Below are 27,935 nucleotides of genomic sequence, written 5' to 3' on the forward strand. Positions count from 1 at the left end.
TTAAAAATAAATAAAATATTCAAATGATGACTTATTAACTATGTTTTGTTAATGTCACTTTATTTAATAGAGTTCTCCAATTGTAATGTGAGCCTAATCTTCGAGAAGTTTCATGGAGCTCTTTATAAGGAAGAGTTTTCCACCGTATTGGGATGTTCAGATGTTTATTTTAGTTGATACGTAAACACTAATTCATCTCCTTCAATGGAGTGAATCTCTCATGAAAATAACCCTTGGGATATACAGATTTGGAGGGAAACCCCAATTTTCTTTTGGGAATTGAAGCTAATACATGTTTCACTATTGGCCTTATCTACAAATTTTGCGAAGTCTTCATCCAAAGACACATTTGCATTAATAAAGGTATTTTATATCTGCTTGAAACTACAGCTATATATTGCTAATTATTGATGATTATTGAATTTGATATGTGATTCATTTCCTTTGAGGACTGAGCTTTTGAGGACGAAAACCCTTGGAGCTATAGATGTGGACGGAAGCCCATTCCTTCCTGTAGAGTGTTTGCGAGGAAGTAGATACCATTGAGCAAATTTATTAATTCTCTAATACAGACATATTTGGAGTTATAAGGTTAAAAATTGCAGTTCTGATATAAATCTTATTCACCGAAGGAATAAGAAAGTATTGTTCTGAACTTTATAATGGCTGATTATTTTTTAGGCTTGGGTGAATACTTTAAAGATTACTTTAATATTTAGAGGAACCTAATTTTATAAATTGCTGTAAAATGCAGATAGAGATTCCTATATTGCCTGAAGATTAATTAAATTGATGTCTGGGGCTTGACTCATGTTTGGGCAACACTGTTAAGGTAAATATCATAGATTATTGAAAGATCTGATGCTAATGGGCAGCTTTGATTGGTGGGGTCAATATTTCTAAAGTTGGCTTATAATATGAAGCTTAGGCAATTATTTGAAGTAAAATAGTTGAGTGATTTTAAAGCACAACAAACTTTCTACCAGTCATTCATTATTTGGTGTCAACTAAGAAATTCAAGGGGGGGGCTTCCATCTTCTATTTTTTGAGGGAGGTAAAGGGCTGAAGCCGAAGAGTAAAATTATAGGAGAAAATCATACCTGTTTGCCGTTTTTTTTTTTTAATTTAAAATTCACAAGAATTTTCTTGCCACCTCTATTAGTTCAGTGCCATCTAAATTATTATAGCTCACATAAGTATGATCCCTAATCCTTTATTCCAATACAACTTGCAAACATTTCGCAGATTTAACCAGTTTTGGATATCAGAGATTTTCCCTATGTTCTATTCATATTGTTATTTCACCTTCTTCAATGTCAATGACTATAGCTTACTAATCTTTATGTGTTGATCAATATGGCTTTAATATAGGGGTATCTAGTTCTTTTAGTCTGCTAATTCTCTTAGCCTGTGTAAAATCATATGCTTTTATTCTATGACTCACTACTCCTTATTGGTTAGGGACTTTGCTCGGTTAAAAATAGAGATTAAAGCCTAATCCTTGTCTCAATTCAGCTCTGCTGGTAGAGCCAGTGCCTATTAACTATATATCTGTTGTTTGCTTTATTTTTTCCTTAACTTATTTTTGTTTGGTGTTAATTGTTAACTTTTTGTTTTTTTTTTTCGTTTACTATATTTTTTCGCATTCTTCCTTCTTTGTTTTATTGTCTTGCCTTTTATTTCTTTTTATTTACCAGTTTTTACTCTCCTTTTACTTTTGCCTACACCTTGGCTTTTTTAATTATCTTGTTATTTTTATGCTTTTATGTTTTGTTTTGTTTTTAGATTTGTGATTTGTATTTTTTTGGGTTCATTGATTTGCCTTGTACTCCTCTTTTGTTTCTCAATTTTGGTTTTGTTGTTGCTCTTGTTTCTTGTTTCAATTATCTTTTGTTCTTGTCTAATGCATGTTGTTTTTACATTTTCATTGAGCCCTTCCAGTTTTTCTTTATAATTTCTATTCTTTAATTTTCTTAATTATTTATTTTGATTTATTTATTCTTTTCTTCATTTTATTTCTCTCTTTCCTCTTGCTGTCCTATTAATATGTTCTTGTTTAGGCCATTCAGAGCTTTTTAGTTGGTCTTATTCTTTATTTTTATATTTTATTTTTCAGTGTTCATCTTATATTTTTTACTTTATTTTTTATTTCCTGCTCTTTGTTTCTCGTGCTCCCCACTCCTCCGATCTTGTGCCTTTTTAAGTTCGTCTCATTCTGCAACCTACACCTTTTTCATCTCCTTTATACTCTCTTGCTTGCCCTGATAATGGTTCACTGAGTGTGACCCAAAACATTGGCTCAAAAATGGACACACGATCAAAATCTAGAAGCGATAAGAATACTAATATGGATTGTGAAAACCTACTAGCAATGGTAGTATAATCCTTACAATGTCAAGGAAGAAAGAAGCCTTTTGCAGTCTGTTTCTTTGAGTTTGTAGATCTAAAGTCTTCCTAAGTTTTATTCTTCGAGTTTGCAAATCCAAAATCTTTGTAAGTTATTTCTCCAAGATTACAACTACTCTGAATGTTCTGATGGTAAGACTTTACATGGAGGAAAAATCAGCAAGTTGTTTTAAAAACTAAAAGCATTAAATCAGCAATTCTCCAATTTCCGTTTGAACACAATCACAGATACCACTATAGATAGAATTGGATCAATGGGGCAATGTCATCTGAAGACAGCCAGTGCAAGATCAATATGTTATAACCGTGAGCTGGGGAGGTATACTGAACTGTGGGACCCAACATATGACAAGGAATTGTGTGCATTCCTGCAATTAGGAAAAAGTGAAACAGTGACATAGAAAGGCAAATTTTTTTAAAATGAAGCATAAACCACGGATTCTCAAGCCTTGGTTTCACTGCACTTGCAGCTGTCATTTTACATGAAGCCAATGCATTGGAAAGCATGCCATTGGCTAGCCGCCAGCCAATGCAATAAGAATGGTATATTATCACTACAATTTCAGTCAGTATGTAATAAACCACAAGACACAATATATGGCAAGGAAATTTGTGCGATCCTGCAAGTGGTAAAGAAGCGAAACATTAACCAATAGAAAAGAAAACCATGGTTATAATGATCGCCAACCACTACAATACTTAAATGCACAAAATAAATTCAAGAAGCGCAATAATTCAAATAAATGGCAGTTTCTTCAACAATTAAACTTCATAACTAAAAACATGATATGCTATCTAGGCTTTGTCAAAAAGGTAAAAATAACCATCCATGGGTACAAAAATGCAGACAGAACCTGAAACCATAAGGTATATAAAGAATATGCACACGATGTTGATTTTTGAGGAGTACCTCAAAAATCAAAACTAAATCAGAAGGAACGTCTGTGCAGTACCTCAAAGAAAGCCTTCTATAAACTGGACAGCCTGTCTATACCCAGACTTGCAAGACTTCAGCTTTTGAGAGAGGCCACATATCCAATGTAAACGGTTATCTACAGGTTGAAAGACATTGCTGATTTTCAAAAGTACTTATATTAGCCATATGTGCAAGTTGATGAAGCAAAGTTCTTCCAAGCGTATTTTTGTAGTAAAAGGAATCCAAGCAATACAGCATCTCGAGGCTGGATACAAAACTATCAGTAGTGAATCAGCCATGAAGATTTTCTATGATGGCAATTACGCATTCCATATTTGAAAACAAAAATGAAAATCCAAGGCTTGATTAAAGCATTGTGTACTCATTGTGGAGATCCAAGTTCAAATCACAAAAAGGGCATATAATGTGGAGTCCTATGTTGTGAATGTTGGTCTTCCATAGTTGGCTTCTAATATTCTACTAAGTGGATTTCTATGTTGTGACTATTGTCTTCTATAGGTTGGATCTAGTATGGATGCTCAAAATGAGCTAATATTAGTCTCATGGTTGTCTTTACAAGAGCTTGTACTAGTCTAATGTTTTGATTGAGTAAAAAAAGGTTTTAAAGGACCTGAAACCTTTTACATGGAAACAAAAGAACAAGAACTGAAAAACCCAGAAGAACTGCACATCAGCACCTAAGAACAGAACTAGCTAAAACAAGAAGCCTTAAAACAACCTAGAAAAGATAGCAAAATGAAAGCAAAAAGACAGCACAAAGCCAACTACAGGGTCTTCAGTAAATCCGCTGCCTGATCTACAAGGATGTTCATGTTATCTGCAGAGGCCTTCACATTATCCATTTCTTCAGCTTCCACAACCTCCGTCTTTTTTGAATTAGCCCTAGTACACTTGCTAGGTCCATGGTCATCTTTGATATCCTTGGATCCTTGACCTTTCCCCTGTTTAAATTTGTTCAGAAGAGTATTAATGTTGTCTGCCACAGTTTGATCAGCCAATTTCTTAACCGTCTTCTCCATATTAACCACTTTGTTATCCAGACCATCCAACCTTTTCTTGAAATCTTTATTCAGTTGATCCAAAGCTTTGTTCTTGGCTTCCAGGGGTGGAACACATTTCATAAGATTCTTCACCTCTTCAGCATTACCAATTACCTCAAAAAGCCTATCAAAATGTTGTCCTAGAGTTCTCTCCACTCTAGTAGTTTTGCTGAGCTGATCAAACTCTCTCAAAATGTCTTGCATCTGCTGCTTCAAACTACTAATATCCTTCTTCATTAGCCCCGGATTACCAAAGATCCCCTTCAAATACCCCTGGTCATCATTGTCCTTGTTGAAAGTTAGGTAATCCTCATCCCCACCCAAATTGTCTCTTTCGTAATCAGCCTCCTTAGGCCTTTTATCAGCTGCCTTCCCTTGAGAAAGCACATTGTTCCCTTTTCGCTCCATCCTCTTAATCAAAAGTTCATCATCAAAAGGTATGTTTGAAACCTTGTCCATGTTCTTCCCCTTGTTTCTAGTAACCATACCAGAGATGCCTTTTCCCCATTACCCTCTTTTAGCTCCTCTTCAGATTTTGTATCTATCTTAGAATCAACCTCCTTAATCTTCCTTTTCTTCCCAAAAGAGCTCCTAGGTTCGAATTTTTCCCTCTTCTTAACCTCTATCTCTGCAACCTCATCATCCATAACCTCATCAAAGCCCTCATCCTGTTCACTCCCCTCAATCTCACACTCCAAAGTTTTCTTACTATAACAGGTTCTGTCCACTTTTTTGGATTTGAGGAGGTTCATAACCAGAACCATTAAGCCCTCATGACAAGCATGGTCACCCTCAAGATCATTCTGAATGGCTAAAATTGTATTACCCAACGATTGCCTAAGGTAGAAGGGGAGATTAAGCCTAACCCTATGTCTAAAATGGTTTACCAGCATAAAATGGTACCCAAATATCTTAGTGAAGCGGCCATCCAGAGTTGAGTATTCAATCACCTCGAACATGACAAACCTCCAAGGACGAGAAATGGAACCAGGGCTAAAATAGGAATCACCAATTTTAACCAACCTGTTACGCTCTTTAGCAGCATCCGCAAAGTCTTCCATAGCCCAATCAGAAAGCTTCCTATCCCTGTAGTAATTGATACCCTTTGTATCATGGCATGTAGCTTCCACAATAATGTCCTCTATAACCTCCATTTTTTGATTACCCATCAAATTACTACCATCCTTCCAAGTCTTAATAAATTGACAGGTAATAGAAGGGTTGCTACCTTTGAGCTTCTCCATAAAGCCCGTGAAATTCCCTTGTTCCAGAATTTCCCAAATCTTCATCTTCTTCTTCCAGTCCTTGCAGCTAGCTGACTCAACCCTCTTTCTCCTTCCTCCCATCTTCTTCAAGCTGTTGTAAATTCTCACAATCTCAGAATAAACAGTCAGAAAGAAAAACCCGGTGTCAATATCACAGCAAAGGTTTTTGGTAAATAAACAAACCCACAATCCGTGTGGCAATGAATGAAATGTCTCTGCCAATATGATCATAACCCGCCACTCTTCAAACCTACCCAAATCATAATTAATCCTTATTGCCATATTCATCATTAATAAAACTTTTTTGTATACTTCTAACCTTGTCATACTCAATCAGGGATAGCCCCTCGGTAGGAATATTATCACCATGATTCCAAATCAACTTTTCATAACTTTTGCATACCACATTCACAACCCAGTCAACAACATGGTTTCTTTCTCTATAGTTATGAGTAATAACACAATTCTCAAACGAATCAATTAAACAAATGGCCTTACATATAATATTATGAATTGTCCAAGAAGGATTATTAATTTTATTAAGGCAATTGATAATATTAAGGGAGTCCCGCTCAAGCCAAAACTTTTCCAAATTCAAACTCTTGGCATAACTAAGACCATAGAGAGTCGTTTTAGCTTCCGCCACATGATTCATTTGTTCCTCAATAGGGATGGCCATCACACCCAAACTATCCCTGTTCATATTTCTGATGATGACACCGCAACCCACCGTCCCTGGGTTGCCCTTCGAGGCCCCATCAAAATTAATCTTACGCCAGCCCTATGGAGGACAATCCCACCTAGCCAAATTCCTAAGGTTATTACCATTTTGAGTAAAACTTAACCCTTCCAAGTTCTAATTCTGAATCACTTTTTCTTCCCAATCATCCTAAGGTTGGTGCCCTTTCCCAAAAGTCCTAATATTATCTATCACCAAATGCTTAATCTTATAAAACAACTGGACAAAACTAGTCTCCTTACCCCTAAACACCCTATCATTTTGTTCCTCCCATACAACCCAGCAAAGAAATAGGAGGATGAAATCCCATAACTTCATAATCAAACTATTACAAGAGGGAGACTTCCATCCTTTAAACAACTCTTAAATACTAAGGGGGAAGACCAAACCATATCTAGCAAACCACAGATCCTTTCCCATAACCTTCTAGTATAAGAACAGTGAATAGTCAGATGATTAACTGACTATTCTGCTTCCTTACAAAGATAACACCTGCTAACAACACTCATACCTCTCTTCATCAAGTTGTCAGTGGTAAGAGTTTTATCCTACAAAAGAATCCAAAAAAATATGTTAACCTTGAGGGTCATTCCTTTAAACCAAGCTTTAGCCCAGCAAGGCGCCTCATGTTCTTCAAAAGCATTGGCATACAAAGAAGATACAGGGAACAACCCATAAGGGGTATATTTACGTATTAAAGCATCGTCCTCTTGAACTAAAAAGACAGCATTCAAAATTTTATTGAGATCATTAAGATTACTATCCACTCTATTGAGGTTAACCCAATTATCCTCTTCCCAATAATCAGCAACAAAAATTCCAAAAAGATTCTTGCATTGATCCATAAAGCCATTCCACCTCTGATCCGAACTGAGGGTATGATCAAGAATCCAAATATCATCCCAAAAATAAATAATCCTACCATTTCCAACCTTCTATTGACCCCTTTATTAATAATCTGCTTATTTTTCTAAACTTGCTTCCAAATCATAGAACCCCTTTGAAAAGCCTCATTACTAAGGAAGAGGTTAAACCCTTGATTCTCCCTGTTATATTCATCATTCCATATGTCTCCCCATTCTCCCTCCTCTCGATGCCATCTCCAAATAAGCTTGGCAAGTAAAGAATCATTCATGGTTAAAATCCTTCTAAGGCCTAGTCCTCCTTTGTTGATTGGCATCTAAACTTTATCCCAAGCAATCAAAGCCATTCTTTTCTTCTTTTCCATACCCGTCCATAAAAATTGTTTCTGAATTTTCTCAATGGCCAAACCAAACTTCCTAGGAATCTTAAAAACATTTAAAGCATACAAAGGCATATTCTGTAAAGTGGAATTAAGAACAATAACCTTACCAACCTGGCTAAGGAGGGATCCTTTCCAACCTACTAACTTTGAGTGGATTTTGTCAATCAAAGAACTCCAAAAAGTCTCAGGAGGGTTGAGAAAGAGGGGTAAGCCAAGATAAGAACCCGGAAGGGTCCCAATCTCACAACCAATGATTCTTTTGATTTTATTTTGTCTATTCTCATCAACATTGATAAAATAAATCACATTTATATTCCAATTGATTATCTGAACAGTAGCCTGCCCATAATCCTCAAGAGCTTTCTTGATGTTTCTCGCATTCCTAACAGAAGCTTCTCCCACAACAATAGAGTCATTCACAAATTGCTGATGAGAGCGAGTAAGGTTCTTAGAAGAAGGTCTAAGTCCAACAAATTCCCCCAAAGAAACCATTTTTTCCACATATCTACCTAAGCATTCAGCCATGAGAATGAATAGGATAGGAGATAGCGGATCCCCTTGCCTTAACCCACAAGAAGCCTGGAAGAAAGGTGTCGGAGAATCATTAACAAGAACAGAGAAGGTGGTAGAGGAAACCAGCATAAGGACCATCTCCAGAAATCTTTTATTAAACCCAAATTGAGATAAAAAATTGTAATCCTTTAACAATCAATATTCAAAACATAGAAATGTAAGATAGAAACCTGTTGAATTACTGTTATTCTGTCTTTCTTATATTTAAATATCCAATACATATTCAGGCATCTGATGGGTGATGAGTTTTATTTATTTTGTACAGTGTATGTTTAATGTTTCCTGGCACAGTCAAACAATACCATGTAGGCCATCAATATATTTGCTATATACTAGAGTATCTGCTTGTCAATTTGCTTGGTGTATGTCTAATTGTAAACAATGAAAGAATATCTTGAAACTTGTTCAAATCAGAACATTTAGTATGTATATTTATATTATACTACAAATCTATGACCATATAACCCATCTTTGAAAAAGTTTACATGTGTCTATGCAAGTGTGTAAAATGATCAAGCATAGTTGGTGGTTGGGATGTGTGCATGCATAGAGCTGAAAGAAAGAGAGAGATACTTGAGCTCCAAGACCCAGATTTGCTTCAAAGAATGATTTGATTGTTCCTATGTCTTCCCAGTAATCATTAAATAGATACGCCTGCCAATATAAGAACAAACACTTAGTTCTCCCATAGCAGGGATATTATTTACTTGTAGGGACATTATCCACTTCTACCAGTAAATATCCTCTGATGATATCTTCTTTTACAATACCTATGAGAATATTACATTGCACTGTGAAGTGTCCAATCACTGTAAGTAACTTTTAGATATAAACTGACAATTTTACTTACTTGTACGTTACAATCTTTCATGGATGCAGGAATTATTTCTGACCCAAAATCATTGGCAGTTGGGTATGCCCGCCTGACAATAGGGCACATGTAACATTAGAAGTATCACCATTGTGATGATAAAATATGTGAAGTCATCAAAATCATTTATATTTAAGACGATAATTCTGAAAAACTTTGCTCATTAACATTATAATTCTACAAAAACTGCTAATTAGGATGGTAACTCTAACTTGTTTTGCTAATATAGATCATCTGGATCTAATGACACTTATTCAAGGCACACTGCAAATCCTTAATAAATAATCTTATTGGTTACAATCTTAAACTACTAAAATACTCATTTTTAGTTTGCCTGTACCTGAGAAGGTTGAGAAGGACATCTTTCTTGAAAACATATATACCCATAGATGCAATGTAAGGATTCCTCTCAGCCTGCTCCGGTGACAAACCAAGAATTGTTGTATCCACTTGCTGTGTCAAATTTCAATATGAGTATTAAACTGAAGATTAACGTGAAAAGTTTTCAAAAATCTAACAGCAATCCATCAATTTCATATAAGCGCAAAACAAGCCAAAACTGTAATACAATTACCATTGCTTTTAGATTGTCTCCCTTAGGTTTCTCACTGAAATACAGTACCCGTCCACAATCATCAATTTTCATGAGACCAAAATCAGAAGCGCGACTGACCAAAAATGCAAGATGGGTCAATTTAAACATCATCAAACATGATAGAAAAGAAAAATAAGATAACTGAAAAGAAAAGTATATTGGACAAGAATGTAACTGCACAGATATCCATACAGAAGCAGCTTCATCCACAAGAACATTTTCTAATTATGTTAAACAAAGTAAGCTCACACTGCTTGGAATTTCCTGTGACTATTCTTAGTAATTTAAATTGAATCTCGTAATCTTTAAATTTATATTTATAACTATCTAATCCCAAAATTAAAATTGTTGTTTCAGGACTATAGTGAGGTGCATCAATCAAATCACAAGGAGAAAATATTGAATTGCTTGAGGACAAACAATTTGGGGAAGGGAGGACTGTAATGTCCCCTTTCCAAGAATAGAACTTAATAAATAATATAAATAAGTTTACAAAATAATACTAATAATTATAAATTATAAGATTTTAAACAATAATGAACATAATAATATTATCATAATTCTAGAATATTATGAGAATACAAAATAATAATAAAATGAACATAATGATAAGTGATAAATAAAAATATATCATCATATTAACCATCATTTATCAATTATAGATTAAATATGTATTTAATTATGAGTAGCAAACTATCAATATATAATTGTTCAAAACAATAATAACAATTAAAATAAATAATAAATAATAAATCTATAGTAATTAGAGGGTCATGACCCAAGCCTGGTCATGACCCTTCCATATTCTCCGCCAACATATAAAAGAGCACACAATAAGATTAGAAAAATATATCAAGGATTATCCAAAAAAAGACAATGAAAGAAATCTGCAGGCAAAACAAGCTTCATTGCAACTACACAAATGAAGAAGACAATACTGGTTTTGGAAAGCAGGTACAGTCAGACATTCTACTGAAAACACATTGCAACCACGAATAGAAAAAGGAGAGCAACCTCACTAATGACACAAAGGAGGATCCAATAGGGATAGGAGGACCCACAGAAGCATCGCAAGAACACAAAGAAACTGCAGTGGAGGCAAGGAATCCACGGGGGAATGAATAAGACAATTTGATGTTTTGGCAAAACAGATTATAACCGGCCATAAGTATTACGATAATCAATAAGCTTCTATTATTAGTTAATCGTAATCTATTTGTAATCTACTATAAATATTAGAATGTTTCTAATATTTAGCTACCAGTAGTTATCTATTAGCTCTCTTTAACATTTTTTTTAGCTAAGGAAACATCAGGAAACATCACTATATTCTTTTGTATATATAGACCTCTTGGTCTCTGTTAATAACAATCAAGTATTTTACCAATTACTTCATAATATGGTATCAGAGCCACTTCTTTAAATTATTTCAAAAATCATAATTTATTTCTTGAAATTATCAAACCTTATTTTTGAAATTATTTTTCTGAAATATTTGCTTCAAACTAGGGTTTGTTTGAGAATACTCACGATCAATATTCACTTTTTTTTCCAGTCATTTTTGAAAAAAACATGGCTCTTTTTTGGACATTTTCGTCCATTTTTTCTGCACATCTAGGGTTGGGAGTGATGCCAAGGGTTTCTTAAAACCCTTAGTAACCTTTTTTTTTTTTGCATATTCGCCATTGATTTCAAACTTTTCTCAGCCCAGGACATTTCTGTTGGAAACCCCAATTTTTGGGTTTCTCGAGAGCTCAATTGGGTTGTCATCCAATTTTTCTAGGTGCCTCGATTTTTGAGCCAACGGATCTAGAAATCGACAACATATTCTTTTTGAATTTTTCGAGCTCTCTTCTATCAAATCCACGCACGGTCTTCCTCAGTGAAGACTGGATCTACAACCTCTGTGAGCCACTCTGATTCTGGATCAATCTCCTCCAGAATGATCGGAGAGGAGTCAGTGCCCAAAATCTGTCTGATCCTAAGACGGAGGTTGTAATGAACGAAGACAAGATCATTCAACCTCTGCACTGTCAACCTGTTTCTCCTCTTCGAGTGGATGTGCTCGAACATGGACCAACAGCGCTCACATCCAGAAGCGCTGCTTGGTTGACTCAGAATACGAATGGCAATTTTTTGAAGTTTTGGGGTTGTGGCCCCAAACATTTGCCACCATCTATCTGAAATAAGGGAAAATAAAAATAATTAGTCTCGTTTACAAATTACAAATTACAAGTTAACTCTAAAATTACATAATCAACTTTAAGTTTAGAATCTAGATTCATGAACATTGAATATATTATTTAATTTTTACCTGGCTGTATTGTTTCCCGAGCATCTATGGCTACCCTGCTAGAGAAAAGTGGCCCTTCTTTATTATTGAACTTATCAAGCTCAATAATTGCAGCACTGGTATCCTCATCAGTACTCAACCTCTGGATCACTGTATATAATCCGGTGAGAACCTCCTCATCCGCCTTGAAGTCAGGACGGAAACGAAATGCCGAATTCAAAAAGTACGCTGCTGCATGGATGGGTCTGTGGAGCTGATTCTGCCATCTCCTATCAATGATGTCCCAAATAGGAGCATACTTCTCCTGCACTCCTGCATACTGAGCTCTAATGGCCTCCTTGGCCCTATCCATGCCCTCATATATGTAGCCCATAGAGGGCTTCTCCCCATCAGCAGTTCGTAGGAGAGATACAAGAGGCTCAGTGGCCTACATATAAAGTAAAACAAAAATTTGAGTCAAAACTTAAACATAGAATAATTCAATAATATAAGGTAAAACTAAATCATTAAACAATTAGCATAGTAAACTGTAAAATATTAAATGTTAAATTGTAATAAAATTACCTTAAGTATTTCTCTAGCAGGTTTCCAAAAACCATCATCATCAAATATGCAATCCACCACATCTATCCCTGCAGTGGTCGTAGCATAGGAAGATGAAATCCACTCCCGCCCAACAAACATGCTCCTCAAATCATCCCTTGATGTCAACAAGAACTGCAAGGTGATGAAATTCGAGGCAAACCTCGTGATCCCTAGACGAGCTAACTCTTTGTCTCCTGTGTACTTCCTCATTGTGCTAAGGACAAATGAATGATTATAAATAAACTTACATATGTTTTTTGCCCTTTCCACACATGACTTGACCCACTCAAGTTTGCCAATTTCCTCCAACATGAGGTCAAGGCAGTGTGCTGCACAAGGGGACCAAAATATGGTGGGGTGCCTCTCCATCAAAAGTTTGCCTACAACAATTTTAAGATAATTAGAAATTCAAATTTCAAACATGTTAGAACTTAGGAAACTTAGAAATTCTAAGTTAGAATTAGAAAAAGTTCAAAATTCAAATAAATTTATTTTCAAAACTTAAAAAGTTAAAAGTTTACCTGCAGCAACATAACTTGTTGCATTATCCGTCACCACTTGCACCACATGTTGTTCCCCCACCTCTGCTATAACTTCCTCAATAACCTCACATAAGTATGTGGCGTTTTTTACATGAGCAGAAGCATCAATGGATTTGAGGAACATGGTATATCCTACAAGTAACAAAACAACGAATTATAATTACTATTAGCAATCAACAAATCAAAATTTGAAATAGTCAATCGCGATTCAAAATTATGTATGTAGGAAAGTAGAATGATCAATCACCTCCACAGGATACAAGAAAATTGAGGAGTGTTATTCCCCTCCTATTTGTCCAACCATCAGTCATGATGGTGCAACCCTTTTCGATCCACTCCTTTCGGTTGTCCTCAAGCTCATGCCTCATATCCTCAACCATTTCCTCCAGGAGGTATCCACTCAACTCAGCCTCAGTTGGGGCTTTAAACTCCGGACCACAAATGGTAACTGCATCTATCATGTTCTGCCAATAAGGAGTCCTGTCACAAATAGATAATGATATTGATTAGAAATTTAGATGTCAAAAACTAAAATCATAAAACAAGTAGATATAATTAAAGTTTTACTTTTACTTTTAACTTTAACTTTGAAGATAACAAAGAAAAAAGAATCAATTACCTGGCTGCAATAAATGGAATGTTGCAAAAGTACCAGAATTTGCAAATCTCTTTTCTGGCAGCATCATGAATCTCCTTGTTCAAACCCATGCCCTCAAGCGTGGGTTGGGAGCCAGGAGTAGTGCGGGGCACAAAGTAACTATCCATTCTGCTTTTCCGCACTCTAGGCCGCAATAGGCTGGTGTTGGACTCTGTCTCAGTATGAGACCGACTACCACTAACACTCACATGAGCACTAGCACTAGGATGAAAAGGAGGCCTAGAAGAACCCTCTCCAACACAACCTACGGATGCAGAAGCTGATGCAGATGCACTTGCAGATGTAGATGCGGTTGCGGATGTGGGAGCATGGGAGCCAATACCTCTTAACCCTTCAAGTTGCATTTTCTTAGTCAACTTGTCTTGTTCAATTTTTTCTAATGCCACTAAACAAGAGCGTTTTGCCTCAGCGGTTTGTTGAGTGCAAACTGTGACATCATGGCCAGGTATGCCAGCAATGTGGTATTTCAATCTATAGATACCTCCCGAATTTATTTTTTCTTTGCAAAATATACATTTTGTTTGATATTTGGTTCTCCCAGGAAACTCTTCATTATATTTCCAGCATTCATCTTTTTTACCCATTGTGGAAATTGGAAAATGAAAGCAAAGGGCTGCTGCAATAAAAAAATTCATCTAAAAAATCAAAGTTTGCAACTAATAAACAAAAACTACAAAACAACAAACCCTAGTTTGCAATTTAGTAAAACTAAAAATAAAAAACATTCAAGATTTGCAAATGAACACTAAAAAAATTTAACAAAAAATGCATACTACACTAACATGCAAAAAAAAGACCAACACTTACCTCTTGCAAATGAGTTGAGGAGTGTTGATATTGACTCCTTAATGCTCCCAATGCAATTTATGGCCTCCCCAAATGGACTTCTGATCTCTTTGGTGCTCTTCCTTCTTGCCGGTTGGAAACCTATGGATTCTCTTTTCTCTTCTTCTCTCTCACTCTTCCTCTCTTCTACTCATACTAAGCAAATAGAAGGCTCTTTAGGGTTATAACAAAGAGGAAAGTCAACTTAGAAAGCAAATAAAACATGTGTTTTTTTTTTTAAATTGAACTTTCTATCCTTGCTGCCGCGGCCGATTTCTGGAAATTCACAATGGCGATTTTGGCGATTTTTGCCATGAATCGCCGATTTTGGCGATTCAGGCGATTCAAAAGAAAAAATTGCCACCAGCGATTTCCGATTCCAAAAAAATCGGGAGCCATGAATCTTATCGCGATTTCGGCGATTTCATGGCGATTTTTGGAACTATGCTTCTATGTCACCTTTCAAAAATTTTGGGTCTTCCATTTTTTCACCTCAAAGAACGTGTCTTCATAGATTTTCACTTTTTCATTGAAAAATGTGCTATGACATTATTGACTAATATTCTACTCGAGAGCAATTCCAAATTCAATGGTCGGAATTATAGCACTTGGAAATAATGGATAATACCAATTTTTGAATATCGAAATACTGACCATATTGTTATGGGTATTACACAATGTCTGACTGCCCTTGGTGTTGATCACGATACATGGGTTTTTAATCAGGAGGCAATGATGCTTCTCAAATTATCTATAGCTAATGATCAGCTCTCTCAGATTCCATCTGGTAAGACAGTTGTCGAGATATGGGCATATCTCAAAAATCTTCATGAGACTTCTAACAAAACTAGAGCTTTCTTCTTGAAGAACACTCTATTTTCTATTATCATGGATGAGCGAACATCGCTCCAAGCTCACCTAAATAGGATTCAAGAAATCCGTGATCAATTGCTTTCCATTGGTCGCAAGATGGAGGAAGAGGACATTGTGATTATCACTCTTTGGAGTTTATCGAGTTCCCATGAGCATTTTGTTGAGACTCTCAACATTACGTCTTCTAGTGTTGATCTGAAGTTTATGGATCTCTGCATAGTTCTACTTCAACAAGATCGATGAAAACAATAGTTTAGTAGCAATTCCAAATCTACCTCCATAGAGCAAGCCTTTGCTACTATATCCTTTTAGAAAGATAAAGGCAGGTCCCAACAGTCTTCTCAGTAGAAGTCCTCTCCTCTATCTTCAAAAGGCTCCCGGAAGAACATTCAATGCAACTATTGCCACAAGTTTGGTCACATGAAGGTTGAATGTCGGAAAAGCTTACCTGCCCAATCTAAGCAATCTAGTTCGCAACCCAAAGCAGACAGTGCAAAGCACACTGAGCAGATAGAATCTACCTTTTATGCCTTCATGGCTAAAAGACCAACATATCATGTAAAGTCGTATACCTGGTACATTGATTCGGGTGCCTTTCGTCATTTCACCCACCGTAGAGATTGGTTCACTGACTACCAGCCTTATTCAGATTTTTTTAATTTTTAGTGGCAGAGAAGAGTACACCGTTGTCAATGAAGGCAACATTAAGATTCAGTCTATCGAGAGGAATCTCATTTTCCTCGATGTGTACTACGTTCTAAGGATGGAACTAAATCTACTCTCAGTTAGTCAGTTACTGCGGCATTCTCCACACTTGGATATCACCTTTAGTTCACATCAATGTACCATCATTGATCGGCCGACTCAATCAAATGTTGTAGTAGGTCTTGAGGATCATGATTTTTTCTGACTTAGTGATTTCAGGACTTAGCTATGGCTGCTCGGCAGTCTTCTATTAGCACTCTTTGGCATCAGCTATATGGGCACTTAAATGTGCATTATCTCTCTCAGCTTGCTTGGGAAAAGCTTGTCCTCGAATTGCCAAAAATTTAGATGATAGCTTGGTGTTGTGGATAGATTAAGGGAGGGTGCTACGATAATTGATAAGCGTCTATTATTAGTTAATGGTAATCTATTTGTAATCTATTGTAAATATTAGAATGTTTCTAATATTTACTTAGATGTAGTTATCTATTAGCTTTCTTTACCTTTCTTTTAGCTAGAATGGAATATTTCTATTCTTTAAGATCATTTCCGAAGGATGCATCGCTTTATTCTTTACCAATTACTTCGTAATAATAAGAATATATATTCTTTTGCAACATATACCAACCTCTGGAGATTCTCATGGTGGCCTATTTACTACCACAAAGAATTCATAATTTAAGAATAAGTGTCGATAAGGGAAATCAGGGAATACGAGATAATAATTACCAACAATAAAGCAAGGAGTGACAAGAGAATAGGAGCAAAGGATTTCGCATAGAGAACTAAAAAAGCATTCAATGAATAAGGAGCTAATATCATATTATACACGCTCAACAAATCATACCAAATAGAGGATCATAGTCAATAGAATGATTCAGCAGAAGCTATCAAGATGAAATTGAATACAACTGTCCATATTAATAATCGTCCAGCATACTATTACGAAAGTTACCTTCATATTCATCAAGGCTGAGGAGAAATATTGAAAAGTGCTGCATCTAGTTTACAAGAACCACAACAAAGTATTTAAGCATAAAATTAAAATAAGTGTCTTTGCAGATTTCAACTCAACGAGTCACTTCATTGGTTTGGTCATCAATAACAAACAAAGTGAAATAGTTAAAGAATAAAGTGGTATTGGTGTATTCGCCATTTTGCGAAATCATAAACTTATGAGAGGAAGAGCCTTTCTAGAACGTGGAGAAGAATCCTCCTTAGGAAGTGACTTTGTTAATTAGGAGACCACAATAATATATTAGCAAAATGCAGCAATGATTCACAAATTATTGTGTTGTCTCAAGAAATGCAGACCATGTATAAGATGTGATTAATATATGTATAATGGAATGATTTATAATCTTGACAACTAGTGTTCTTACATAAGGAAAGATCAATAATGTGGAGTGAGTAGCATATAAGAAGTTAACAAAAAGGACAGTACCCATAATGGAAGGATGTTTCCTTTAGAAGGATGCATCTATTAGGAAATTGTAATGTCCCTTTCTCCGCCCTAGGCCTTATGGCGCCTTGGTCTATCTTTCCATTTGGATAGGCTAACGACATTTAATTTGAGGATGGCCAGCCAATCATAGGATTCTATTTGGTTTCGTTGGGGAAATATTGAAGTGTGGAACTCCTATGGTTAAGTCATTTTATTTAATAAGGTTGATTTATAAGTTGCTTATGACAAAAGTAACTTCTTTGAAAACAAGAAAATCTTCCTCCGAATTGACAAGGACCGCAGGCTCATGTATTTGTGAAAAAGATAATTTTCCTCTTAATGCCAAGTCCACTCTCAAGAGAAACACCAAACAATCCAGCTCCTCATGATCCATAGTACCATGTATCCTACACTTCCCTAATGCTGCAAGTTGAGACAAATCCCATGGAGGTAACCTTTTGTTCAAATCAAACCAAATGGAAAGAACGTCCACTTGTCTACCCATTGAGAAACCTTTCTTCTATTTTTGAATTTTTTGATTTTTTGATTTTTTTGATTTTCACTTTAAAAGATCTCTCATCTCAAATCTAACTTTGAAAGCTCATTCCTCATCAATCTCTGCTCTAAGTTTCCAAGTTGATCCAAGAATGAAAGACATTCAGGCCCACCTTCTAGCGCTAGATAAATGTTGATGTGCGAGGAGGAGGGTATGTATACCAATAGTGTTTCTGATTTCAAAAGTTGTTCCCAGAATGAATTCCAATTCAGCCTCCTTCTACAATTCAGAACTTCAATTCGGCCCTCCTTCTAGTGCCAGATAATGTTGATGCACGAGGAGGCAATAATGCTTCTAATTTCAAAGCAGCTCTGAGAATGAATTCCAGTTCACCCTCCTACAATTCAGAACTTCAATTCAACCTTCCAATGAACTTCAATTAGACCCTCCATCAACGCCACCATCAACACCATCTGGCACATCACCGTCATCCCAAAATCCAAGTCATCCTTGAATGAACAACGTAAGGCGGCCTATGTGATTACTAACAAATCACATCGATAACTGAGTTAGTATCCACAAGTGTAAGGAAAATTGGAGTTTTTCTCATGTCTTCATGAGTATTAACTTTTCACAAGAGGAATTGAGTATTTGATATCCCATATCAAGTATTCAATTGCTATATGTTATGTAGTGGTACAAAACTGACATCAATAGGACCCGGCCTTGACTTGGCAAGGGTAATTCGACTTGTGACCTGGTTCAAACTCGCCAGTGACTCGGCAAAGTGACAAAACCTTTGAAATTTATAGATGTTTTAGGATTTAAAGAAATTTCCTGCACCACTTATTGAATAAAGCTTAAAGACACAATAAAATCATGAAATAGAAGGTAATTTGATCACGTACATAACATACAACAATTACAAAAGTGCAGAGGTAAATTTTAGATGTATTAAGAAAAAAAGAAATTTAAAAATTAAAAATCAGACGAGTTAGCCGAGTTAGCCGAGTCGGGCGAGTCACCCCAGTTGACCCGCCAAGTTAGGGTCATGGGTCATTTTGACCCGGCCAAGTTAACTGGACTTGCCAACCCAGACGACTCGCCTGACTCATGGCGAGTCTCTTTATTATGGTTTATTTCAAATCTAGCTGTATTTGTGTGTTTAAGATTGGACTTGATGTTTGTTTCTGCATTGCTGATGTATAATGCATTAGCACATTTCTGAGGAATTTGTGTGGATTTGCTGGCTATGACATTGTATTGTTGAAGATCATAATAAAGTAGTAATTTTGGACGTCTTCTATATGAGGATGTGTTGTTTTAATCTGAAAGTTTAATGCATGAGCTATCTGCTTGCTTTCTGAAATTTTATTGGTGAGAAAAATTGGGAGAATATCCAATAGGGATATTACAATGGTATCAAAGCATCCACTCTGCCATCCTCTGGATATAATCAGAGGTTTCACCAGAAATGTTTTTACAGAAAGGTATTAATCAGAGATCCAACCAGCCTATGAAAAATAATCAGTTTGAAGAAAACATTTTCTAAATTTTTATGGAGACAGTGTTATTCAGTGAACATATCAATATTCGATGGGTGATTGAAGTTTGATAGATGTTTGCCACATTTTTTATATAGTCGACTCTGTAGAATTGATCTTTAATAGTTGAGCATTATACAAATGGACGGGCTACTTACTTTCCACAGCAAAAATAATAATATTTTTAGATTAAAAAAAGTGAAGGTTAAGAGACTTTAAATAACAACGGTATCAAAGGAGCGGTCATATGCTAAGATTCGTCAGATAATCTTGAGGAGTTTGGTTATTCAAAGACTGGATATTCAAGTCATTTGTGATTTTCATTATTACCATTATTACCATGCAGAAATATTATATGCCGTGGATGAAAGTTTTGGCTAGGATTCTATGTGGATTCAGTGCCATAAAAAGCTTGGGCCCAATTTAAATTTTGCCAAAATCAGAAGTATAGCCATGGTGAAAAAGAATTATTCAATCAGAAATCATTTCTGAGCAAAGCCTAATCAGATGTATAGCCATCATGTAAGGTCATTGTTATTCACGGGAAAAAGAGACGGAGGATCTTGCACTAACAGGGAGACTCGTGTGTGTGCCTAGAGTCTTCAACTGATTTCATTAATGCTTGAAGCTGCCGATGGGAGTTTGACAGAGGCGACACAAAGATAAGCACCACTTCATTTCCAACTATCACGGTAGTTGCAGAGACTTGTCGTGAAAATATTTGGGCAAACATTAGATGTCATATGCGTCTTCAAGAGCATTTTGGTAGCAATTAATCTAGGATTGCCAAGACTATACATATATTGCATGCCTTCAAGAAACTATGACAAACTACACTGAGTGTTTCTTTTTCCCTGGTGGAGTTAACGGCAGCAAGAACCTTTAATAATAGTGTAGAATAAAATTACTACCATTTGTTTTTATGTGCCCGGGCATTGATTTTTATTTGTGCCAGGTGCCAAGTTCTTATATTGTGGAAGTCTAGAATTTAAAATTATCATTTCCGGATCTCATAAAGCTCACAGATGCATTACTTGGAAGCAGCTATTGTCGTTTAAGATTTTTGTGAGTGATTGGAGTCTAGACGTTGTTGCGTACGCCGTTCTGGAAAACTCGTACCTTAAGTCAAAACTGGAGGTGATACAGAGATTGCAGGAATGGTGTTTTTGAATGGATATAAGAGTTCGTGGCTTACAGTTGCTGTCATCAGCCTACTATAATCCGAAAGTTGTATTGGCAGTTCATGTTCACACCTAGGAGAGAGGTAACGAATTGTAACGCAGGTGTAATCACACCAAGCCCAGGCCTGGTCTATTACAACTGAAACACATTAAGCTGGCTGAAGTATTTTAACATAACTTTGCTTTGTGGGGGAGGAATATACAGCAAGGCTTCTACCAGCACATGATACAGGATTGATTAGTGGTCTCACAGTGATCGTGCCAGCTCTCAGCATCTTCACATGCATTATCAAGGATAACTTTTATACAAGCAGCAAGCAGATACTCAAAGTTCAGTCGTAAGGGAAGCAACGCTTGGCCCAGGTCTGTGTGTTGATCGACTGAATTGGGAGTGTTTGTTAGCTTGATAGCGATGGTACAAACATTCTGACCAAAATGCATGGAGTTGGGTGATCAGGGACATGTTAGCATGACTGTAGCAGCGCACCAGTAACAGGAATCACAGTGACCAACCTCTGGAGATGTCATTCTAGTTCTGCTTGGCACCATAAAGAAAATCAATTGAGATAATCAGATTTTGAGTCACAAAAATTCAAGTTTCTGCATTAGGGATATTACATAGGCTCTGCTTATCGCAGAAACTGACTATTGCACTATTTATTGATCAAACAACTAGATTGTATTGCAAAGAATTAAACAATCATCCCAAGCAAACTGTTATAAGAGAAAAACTAAGTGCAGAAAACATGGAGGAAAAAATTATCAGACAGGTTGTGTCTTTTCAGTGGCCTAAAACATAATCAAAGCTTGCGTTTGTGGGTATTCTCTGAGTAAATTATGCTCTTTAGTGGTGCAAAAATCAGCCTCCTCTAAGGCATTTGTGTGTTGACAAGGCATACTAAAGATCTTCTGGCAGTCTGGGGTAAGATTGGTGTCTGGGCAGCCTGACAATATTCATTTGGTTAACCTATTTAATACAGTGGAATGGATCTGTTGGTAACGACTTCAGACTTTATTTGGGATTTGTAAGGTGTCAGGGTAGGATTTAATTTGTAAACTGTAAAACTCAAGGTCCAGTTGTAGTTTTCTCAATGAAGAAGAAAGGCAATTTCCCCAGTACTTCTGAATTATGTGCAATTGTTTCTAGCATTAAGCACCAAACAAACAAACATCTGCACAAGGTTGGAATCAAAAGTTCACAAACATGTTCAGACTATTACAATAATAGATAAGACGTCTATTATTAGTTAATGGTTATCTTGTAAATATCTTTACCTTTAGTTTGATTTCGTCTTTTTGCTTTCTCTGGAATAGAATGTTTCTATTCTTTACGATCGTTTCCTAAGGAAACATCGTCTCATTCTTTTGTATAAATTGACCTTTTGGTCTCTGTTATTAACAAGCAAGTATTTACCAATTACCTCGTAATATGGTATCAGAGCCAATACTTGAATTTTTTTGAAAAAATTATAATTTCATTCGAAATTATTTGCTAAATTTTTTTGAAATAATTCTTAAGGTTTTTCTCAAACAAGCCCGTCTAGGGTTTCTGATTTTTGAGAAATTCATCCGTGCAGCTAGGTTTCTTTTTTGGAGTTTTTTCCTTGCAAAGTCTACAAATTGCGGGAAGAATTTCATCTGCAACTCCCTTTTTTTTTCAAAGAGACCCGTCTGCTACAAAACATCTGAAAATCCGTGCCCTGTACTTGCGACTGGTTGACATTTAACTCTACAACCCGTGAGATTTTTTTTGACTGCAAACTCGAACTCACGGCTTTGCGTTTTTTTTTTTTTTTAAATGCCTGCTCCTGCCACATCCTTTTGGAGGTCGCACTCTGTGTCTAGCATCGTCTCAGCCTGAAGTCGCGATCTGGAAAACAGATCTGTTTTTTTTTTTCACAAAAATCAACATTTTTTTCTGCAAATCCGACCTCCTTGGCTGCCGACCTTTTTTTCCGAAACCCTAATTTTTGGGGTCGAAAAAAATTTTTGTTTGCAAATTCTTGGTGGGTTTTTCGAGAGCTCAACTGGGTTGTCCGTTTTTTCTGGGTGCCTCGATTTTCGAGCTAGTGGATTCAGAAAATGACAGCAGATTCCTTTTGCCTTTTTCGAGCTCTCTTCTGGGTCATTCTCTGATTCTTTTGGGTCTTCTGTATTTTTGCCTAGAAGAACGTGCCTTCACAGATTTTCACAATTTTTCATTGAAAAACGTGCCATGGCATCTCTAACAAATATTCTGCTTGAGCATAATTCCAAATTCAATGGTCGCAATTATGGAACCTGGAAGCAGCGCATCATCGCAATCTTCGAATATCGAAACACCGATCAACTTGTTCTGGGTGTTAAGCAGCGTCCGACTTCTCCGGGTCCTGATCAAGATACATGGGATCTGAACAATCGAGAGGCAGTAATGCTTCTCAAACTATCCGTAGCTGATGACCAGCTTTCTCAGATTCCATCCGGCAAGACAGCGGTCGAAATCTGGACACATCTAAAAGGTCTTCATGAGACTTCCGACAAGAGCAAAGCCTTCTTTCTAAAAAACACTTTGTTTTCTATTGTCATGGATGAGCGCACCTCGCTCTAGGCACACCTGAATCGGATTCAGGAAATCCGTGATCAGTTACTTGCCATCGGTCCCAAGATGGAGGAAGAGGATATTGTGGTAATCACTCTTCGGAGTTTACCAAATTCCTATGAGCATTTTATCGAGACTCTCAACATCACATCTACTGGTGTTGATCTAAAGTTCACTGATCTCTGCACCCTGCTACTTCAGCAAGATCGGTGGAAACAACAGTTCGGTAGCAGCTCCAGTTCCACCTCCACTGAGCAAGCCTTTGCTGCGAAATCCTTTCAGAAGGATAAGGGCAAGTTTCAGCAACCATCTCAGCAGAAGTCTTCTGCTCCAGCATCCGATGGTACCAAAAAGAAGAACATTCAATGCAACTATTGCCACAAGTATGGTCACATGAAGCATGTCGGAAACGCTTAGCTGCCCAGTCTAAGCAATCAGGTTCGCAACCCAAAGCGAACAGTGCAGAGCACACTGAGCAGGCGGAATCTGCCTTTTACGCCTTCATGGCTAAAAGACCCGCAGATCATGTGCAGTCATTTGCCTGGTACATTGATTCAGGTGCCTCTCGACATTTCACTCACCGCAGAGACTGGTTTACTGACTACCAGCCTTATTCAGATTTTGTTATCTTTGGTGGTGGAGAAGAGTACACGGTTGTTGGTAAAGGAAACATTCAAATTCAGTCTGTTGCGAGGAAGCTCATATTCCTTGATGTGTACTACGTTCCAGGGATGGAACTAAATCTACTCTCGGTCAGTGAGTTGCTGCGACATTCTCCACACTTGGCAGTCACCTTCAATTCACATCAATGCACCATCACTGATCGGGCGACTTAGTCTACTGTTGCAGTTGGTCTTGAGGATCATGGTCTTTTCAGACTTACTGATTCTGGTGATTCTCAGGACTTAGCTATGGCTGTTCGGCGATCTTCCATCAGCACATTTTGGCATCAGCGATATGGGCACTTAAATGTGCATTATCTCTCACAACTTGCTCGGGATGAGCTTGTTCTTGGTTTGCCAGAGATTCAAACCCAACACCTTGGAGTTTGTGACGCATGTCAAGCTGGGAAGCAACATCACACACCTTTCCCCAGTGGCAATTCTTGGCGAGCTTCTCAAGTACTTCAGCTTGTTCATGCTGATATCTACGGCCCTATGGCCACTCCTTCTGTTCTTGGGTACAGGTATTTTCTGTTGTTTGTAGATGATTTCAATAGAAAAATGTGGGTGTATTTCCTTAAAAAGAAATCCGATGCATTTACTGTATTTCAGAAGTTTAAACCCTTAGTTGAAAAAGAGTCTGGGAAATCTATTATTACTCTTAGATCAGACAATGGAGGGGAATTTTGTTCTAATGTTTTCTCTAGCTTCTTGGATACACATGGCATCCAACGCCAGTTCACCACACCCCACACGCCACAACAGAACAGTGTAGTTGAACGTCGGAACAAGACAATCACCGAGATGGCTCGTTCCATGCTCGAACATAGACATGTTCCGAAGCGTTTTTGGGCAGAAGCAGTTAACACAGCAGTTTATCTGTTGAACCGGTCACCCACAGTGGCGGTCAAAGGTAAAACTCCGGAAGAGGCCTGGTCAGGTCGCAAGCCCAGAATCAGTCACCTGAAGGTTTTTGGCTCTCTTGCTTTTGTTTGGATCCCTGATGCTTCACGCACCAAGTTGGATGCCAAGAGTCAAAAACTGATGCTTGCTGGATATAGCAGTCTTCACAAAGCCTACCACCTTATTGATGTTGAGACATCTCATCTCATATACAACCGTGATGTTGTCTTTGATGAGCAACGAGGACCATTCATGCCTGTTTCTCCTGTTCCTGATCCAGCAGACCAGCCTATGCAGGTTCATGATTTGGGAGTTCAGCTTCCATTAGGTCCACCTGATGGGAGGGCTCCAGTAGCTCCTATAGCTCCAGTCCTACTACTGATACCTATACAGACACCTCTGGCTTCTCCTGCAGGATCACCTCTTTTTGAAGATGCTTCACCTGAGTTTGATCCAGATTCTTCTGATGAGGATCCTGCTGATCAAGCATCTCCTAGTACTACTGTTGGTCATTCTCCTCTCCGGCCTAAGTGGTGGGCTAAGACGCTTGCTGATCTTCATGATGATGAGCTCATTGATGGGAGAACTGCTCGGAAAAAGAGCAAAATTACAGATTCTGTTAACTTTGCTCTTATGGCCAATATTCACAGTGTGTTTGAACCTCAAACATATTCCGAGGCTAAAGGAATTCCAGAGTGGGAACAAGCCATGCAATCTGAACACCAGAGCCTGCTGAAGAACAACACTTGGGTCCTTTCTGATCTTCCCCCAGGGAAGAAACCCATTAGCTGCAAATGGGTCTACAAAATCAAATACAAATCAGATGGTACTTTGGATAAGTACAAAGCTAGTTTAGTGGCAAAGGGCTTTTCTCAGCATCAGGGCATTGATTACGAGGAGACCTTTTCTCCTACTACAAAGATGAGCACCATCAGATTAGTCCTAGCCATGGCAGCACAGTTTGGCTGGAAGGTCCATCAGATGGACGTAAAGAGTGCTTTCCTGAATGGTGATCTCCATGAAGAGGTCTACATGACGCAGCCTCCTGGTTTCAAGGTTGTTGGTAAAGACCATCAGGTTCTCATATTGGTAAAAGCTCTCTATGGTTTGAAACAGGCCCCTCGGGCATGGTACATCAAGATTGATACATACCTCAGTGATCAAGGCTTCAAGAGGAGTTCTTCAGACTCAAATCTGTACATCAAGACTACTGACAGTGACATCATCCTTCTGGTTATCTATGTGGATGATTTGATCATCACTGACAGTTCGGCATCTTTGATTCAGGGAATCAAACAACACTTATGCCAGTCTTTTGATATGACTGACCTTGGGCTCATGCATTATTGCTTAGGTGTTGAAGTTTGGCAACAGTCTTTTGGTATATTCATCTCTCAGTCCAAATATGCCAGGGCCTTGTTAGACAAATTACGAATGCAGGATTGCAAACCTGAATCTACACCTATGGAGAAAGGTCTCAAGCTATCAGCCAAGTCTGATTCTCCTTCCGTTGATGATACTACGTATAGGCAACTAGTAGGCAACCTCATCTACCTATCTGCTAATAGGCCTGATATCAGCTTCGCAGTCAGCTATATTTCACGCTTTATGACAGCTCCTAAGGCTGATCATTGGATGGCAGCAAAGCATGTGCTTCGTTATGTGAAGGGCACTTCTAATTATGGACTTCTGTATTCTCGGAGTTCTAATCCTAAACTCAGTGGGTTCACAGATTCAGATTGGGCAGGCTCTGTTGATGATAAAAAGTCAACATCTGGATATGTGTTCAGTTTGGGCTCCGGTGCAGTCATATGGACCAGCAAGAAGCAGCAGGCAGTTTCTCTCTCTTCTACAGAGGCTGAATACAAAGGGACTGTTAAGGCAGGATGTGAAGCTTTCTGGCTTCGTCGGATGCTTGGAGATATGCAGATGTCACCAGCAGGACCGACTACTCTGTTTGTTGATAACGAAGGCGTTATCAAGTTAGCACGGAATCCAGTCTTCCATGAACGAACCAAGTATGTGGATGTTCATTGTCATTACATACGACAGCTGGTTGAAGACGGGACTATAGGTCTGCAGTACGTTCCTACCACAGATCAGACTGTAGACATTCTCACCAAGCCTCTTGGTCCTGATAAGTTTGTCAAATTCCGAGGACAGCTTGGTGTGTTAGATAGATTAACCATTAAGGGAGGGTATTACAATAATAGATAAGACGTCTATTATTAGTTAATGGTTATCTTGTAAATATCTTTAGCTTTAGTTTGCTTTCGTTTTTTTGCTTTCTCTGGAATAGAATGTTTCTATTCTTTACGATCGTTTCCTAAGGAAACATCGTCTCATTCTTTTGTATAAATTGACCTTTCGGTCTCTGTTATTAACAAGCAAGTATTTACCAATTACCTCGTAATACAGACAGCTACCAAAATTCAGTCTTAAGGACAAGGAACAAGTCGTTAAAGAAAAAAATTTCAACATAGGAAGGAAACTTGCCAGTTTACTGCAATTAAAGCATAGGCTACTATGTGATTTGGATGCAATTGAGAGTTGTTTATCCACAATAGAACAGCTAGGTTCTAAGAGTGAACATCCTCCTTGCCGTAATCCCTTTGGCTAAGCAAGCATTGTTGAGGCATTCCAATAGGGAGGTGAGACTTGCAGTCACTCAGTGCATAGTTCATGTTATGAGGATAACAATGCCACATGGTCCATTTAGCGAGGAAGTGATGAAAGAAGTATTCTCATTGATTGTAGAAAGATTTCAAGGATTGAGCGATATCCGTAATCCATCATTTGGTAAGATAGTCAGTATTTTAGAAACAGTCGCAAAACTTTGTGCTTGTGTGATTATGTTGGAACTCGGTTGTGAAGATTTTATTTGATATTTTTCATCAATTCTTGATTGCTATTAAAGGGGCCACAAAAGAGATGTCTTATCCTTTATGCAGTCCATTATGTCTTTGATCATTGA

At 37.5% G+C, this 27,935-nt stretch overlaps 2 protein-coding genes across 8 annotated transcripts in view; both read right to left on the reverse strand.

Annotated features, from left to right (window-relative positions):
- The window catches only part of LOC149539946 (glucose-1-phosphate adenylyltransferase large subunit 1-like), a 180,541-nt gene that overhangs the window by 129,198 nt on the left and 23,408 nt on the right, over positions 1-27,935 (reverse strand). For all 7 annotated transcript variants that reach the window (XR_016356324.1, XR_016356325.1, XM_089801160.1 and 4 more), the window contains exons 7-10: positions 9,652-9,745; positions 9,418-9,530; positions 9,057-9,129; positions 8,780-8,860 (exon numbers count right to left, since the gene is read on the reverse strand). Coding sequence is in view for 5 of the 7 variants with exons in the window: in XM_089801160.1 (XP_089657286.1) it covers positions 8,780-8,860; positions 9,057-9,129; positions 9,418-9,530; positions 9,652-9,745 (361 nt within the window). In the remaining 2 variants the exon portion in view is untranslated. The remainder of the gene's footprint in view (positions 1-8,779; positions 8,861-9,056; positions 9,130-9,417; positions 9,531-9,651; positions 9,746-27,935) is intronic.
- Positions 11,530-15,024, reverse strand: LOC149539947 (uncharacterized). The gene is made up of 7 exons (XM_089800278.1): positions 14,558-15,024; positions 13,712-14,366; positions 13,340-13,572; positions 13,072-13,224; positions 12,530-12,930; positions 11,987-12,392; positions 11,530-11,852 (listed from the first exon to the last, which is right to left on the reverse strand). The coding sequence occupies exons 2-7, from the start codon at positions 14,332-14,334 to the stop codon at positions 11,530-11,532; spliced, it is 2,139 nt and encodes a 712-aa protein (XP_089656404.1). The 5' UTR covers positions 14,335-14,366; positions 14,558-15,024.

This window comes from Cupressus sempervirens, chromosome 9, assembly GCF_028749045.1.
Source record: "Cupressus sempervirens isolate cs-2001-9-10 chromosome 9, ASM2874904v1, whole genome shotgun sequence".
NCBI lineage: Eukaryota > Viridiplantae > Streptophyta > Pinopsida > Cupressales > Cupressaceae > Cupressus > Cupressus sempervirens.

Excerpts from the sequence above, each read along its gene's own strand:
- LOC149539947 (XM_089800278.1), bottom strand. The coding sequence starts at position 14,334 with ATGGGTAAAAAAGATGAATGCTGGAAATATAATGAAGAGTTTCCTGGG. Across the intron at positions 13,573-13,711 it reads ATTCCATTTATTGCAGCCAG|GACTCCTTATTGGCAGAACA; the intron begins GTAATTGATTCT and ends TATTTGTGACAG. Across the intron at positions 11,853-11,986 it reads TCGGGAAACAATACAGCCAG|ATAGATGGTGGCAAATGTTT; the intron begins GTAAAAATTAAA and ends CCCTTATTTCAG.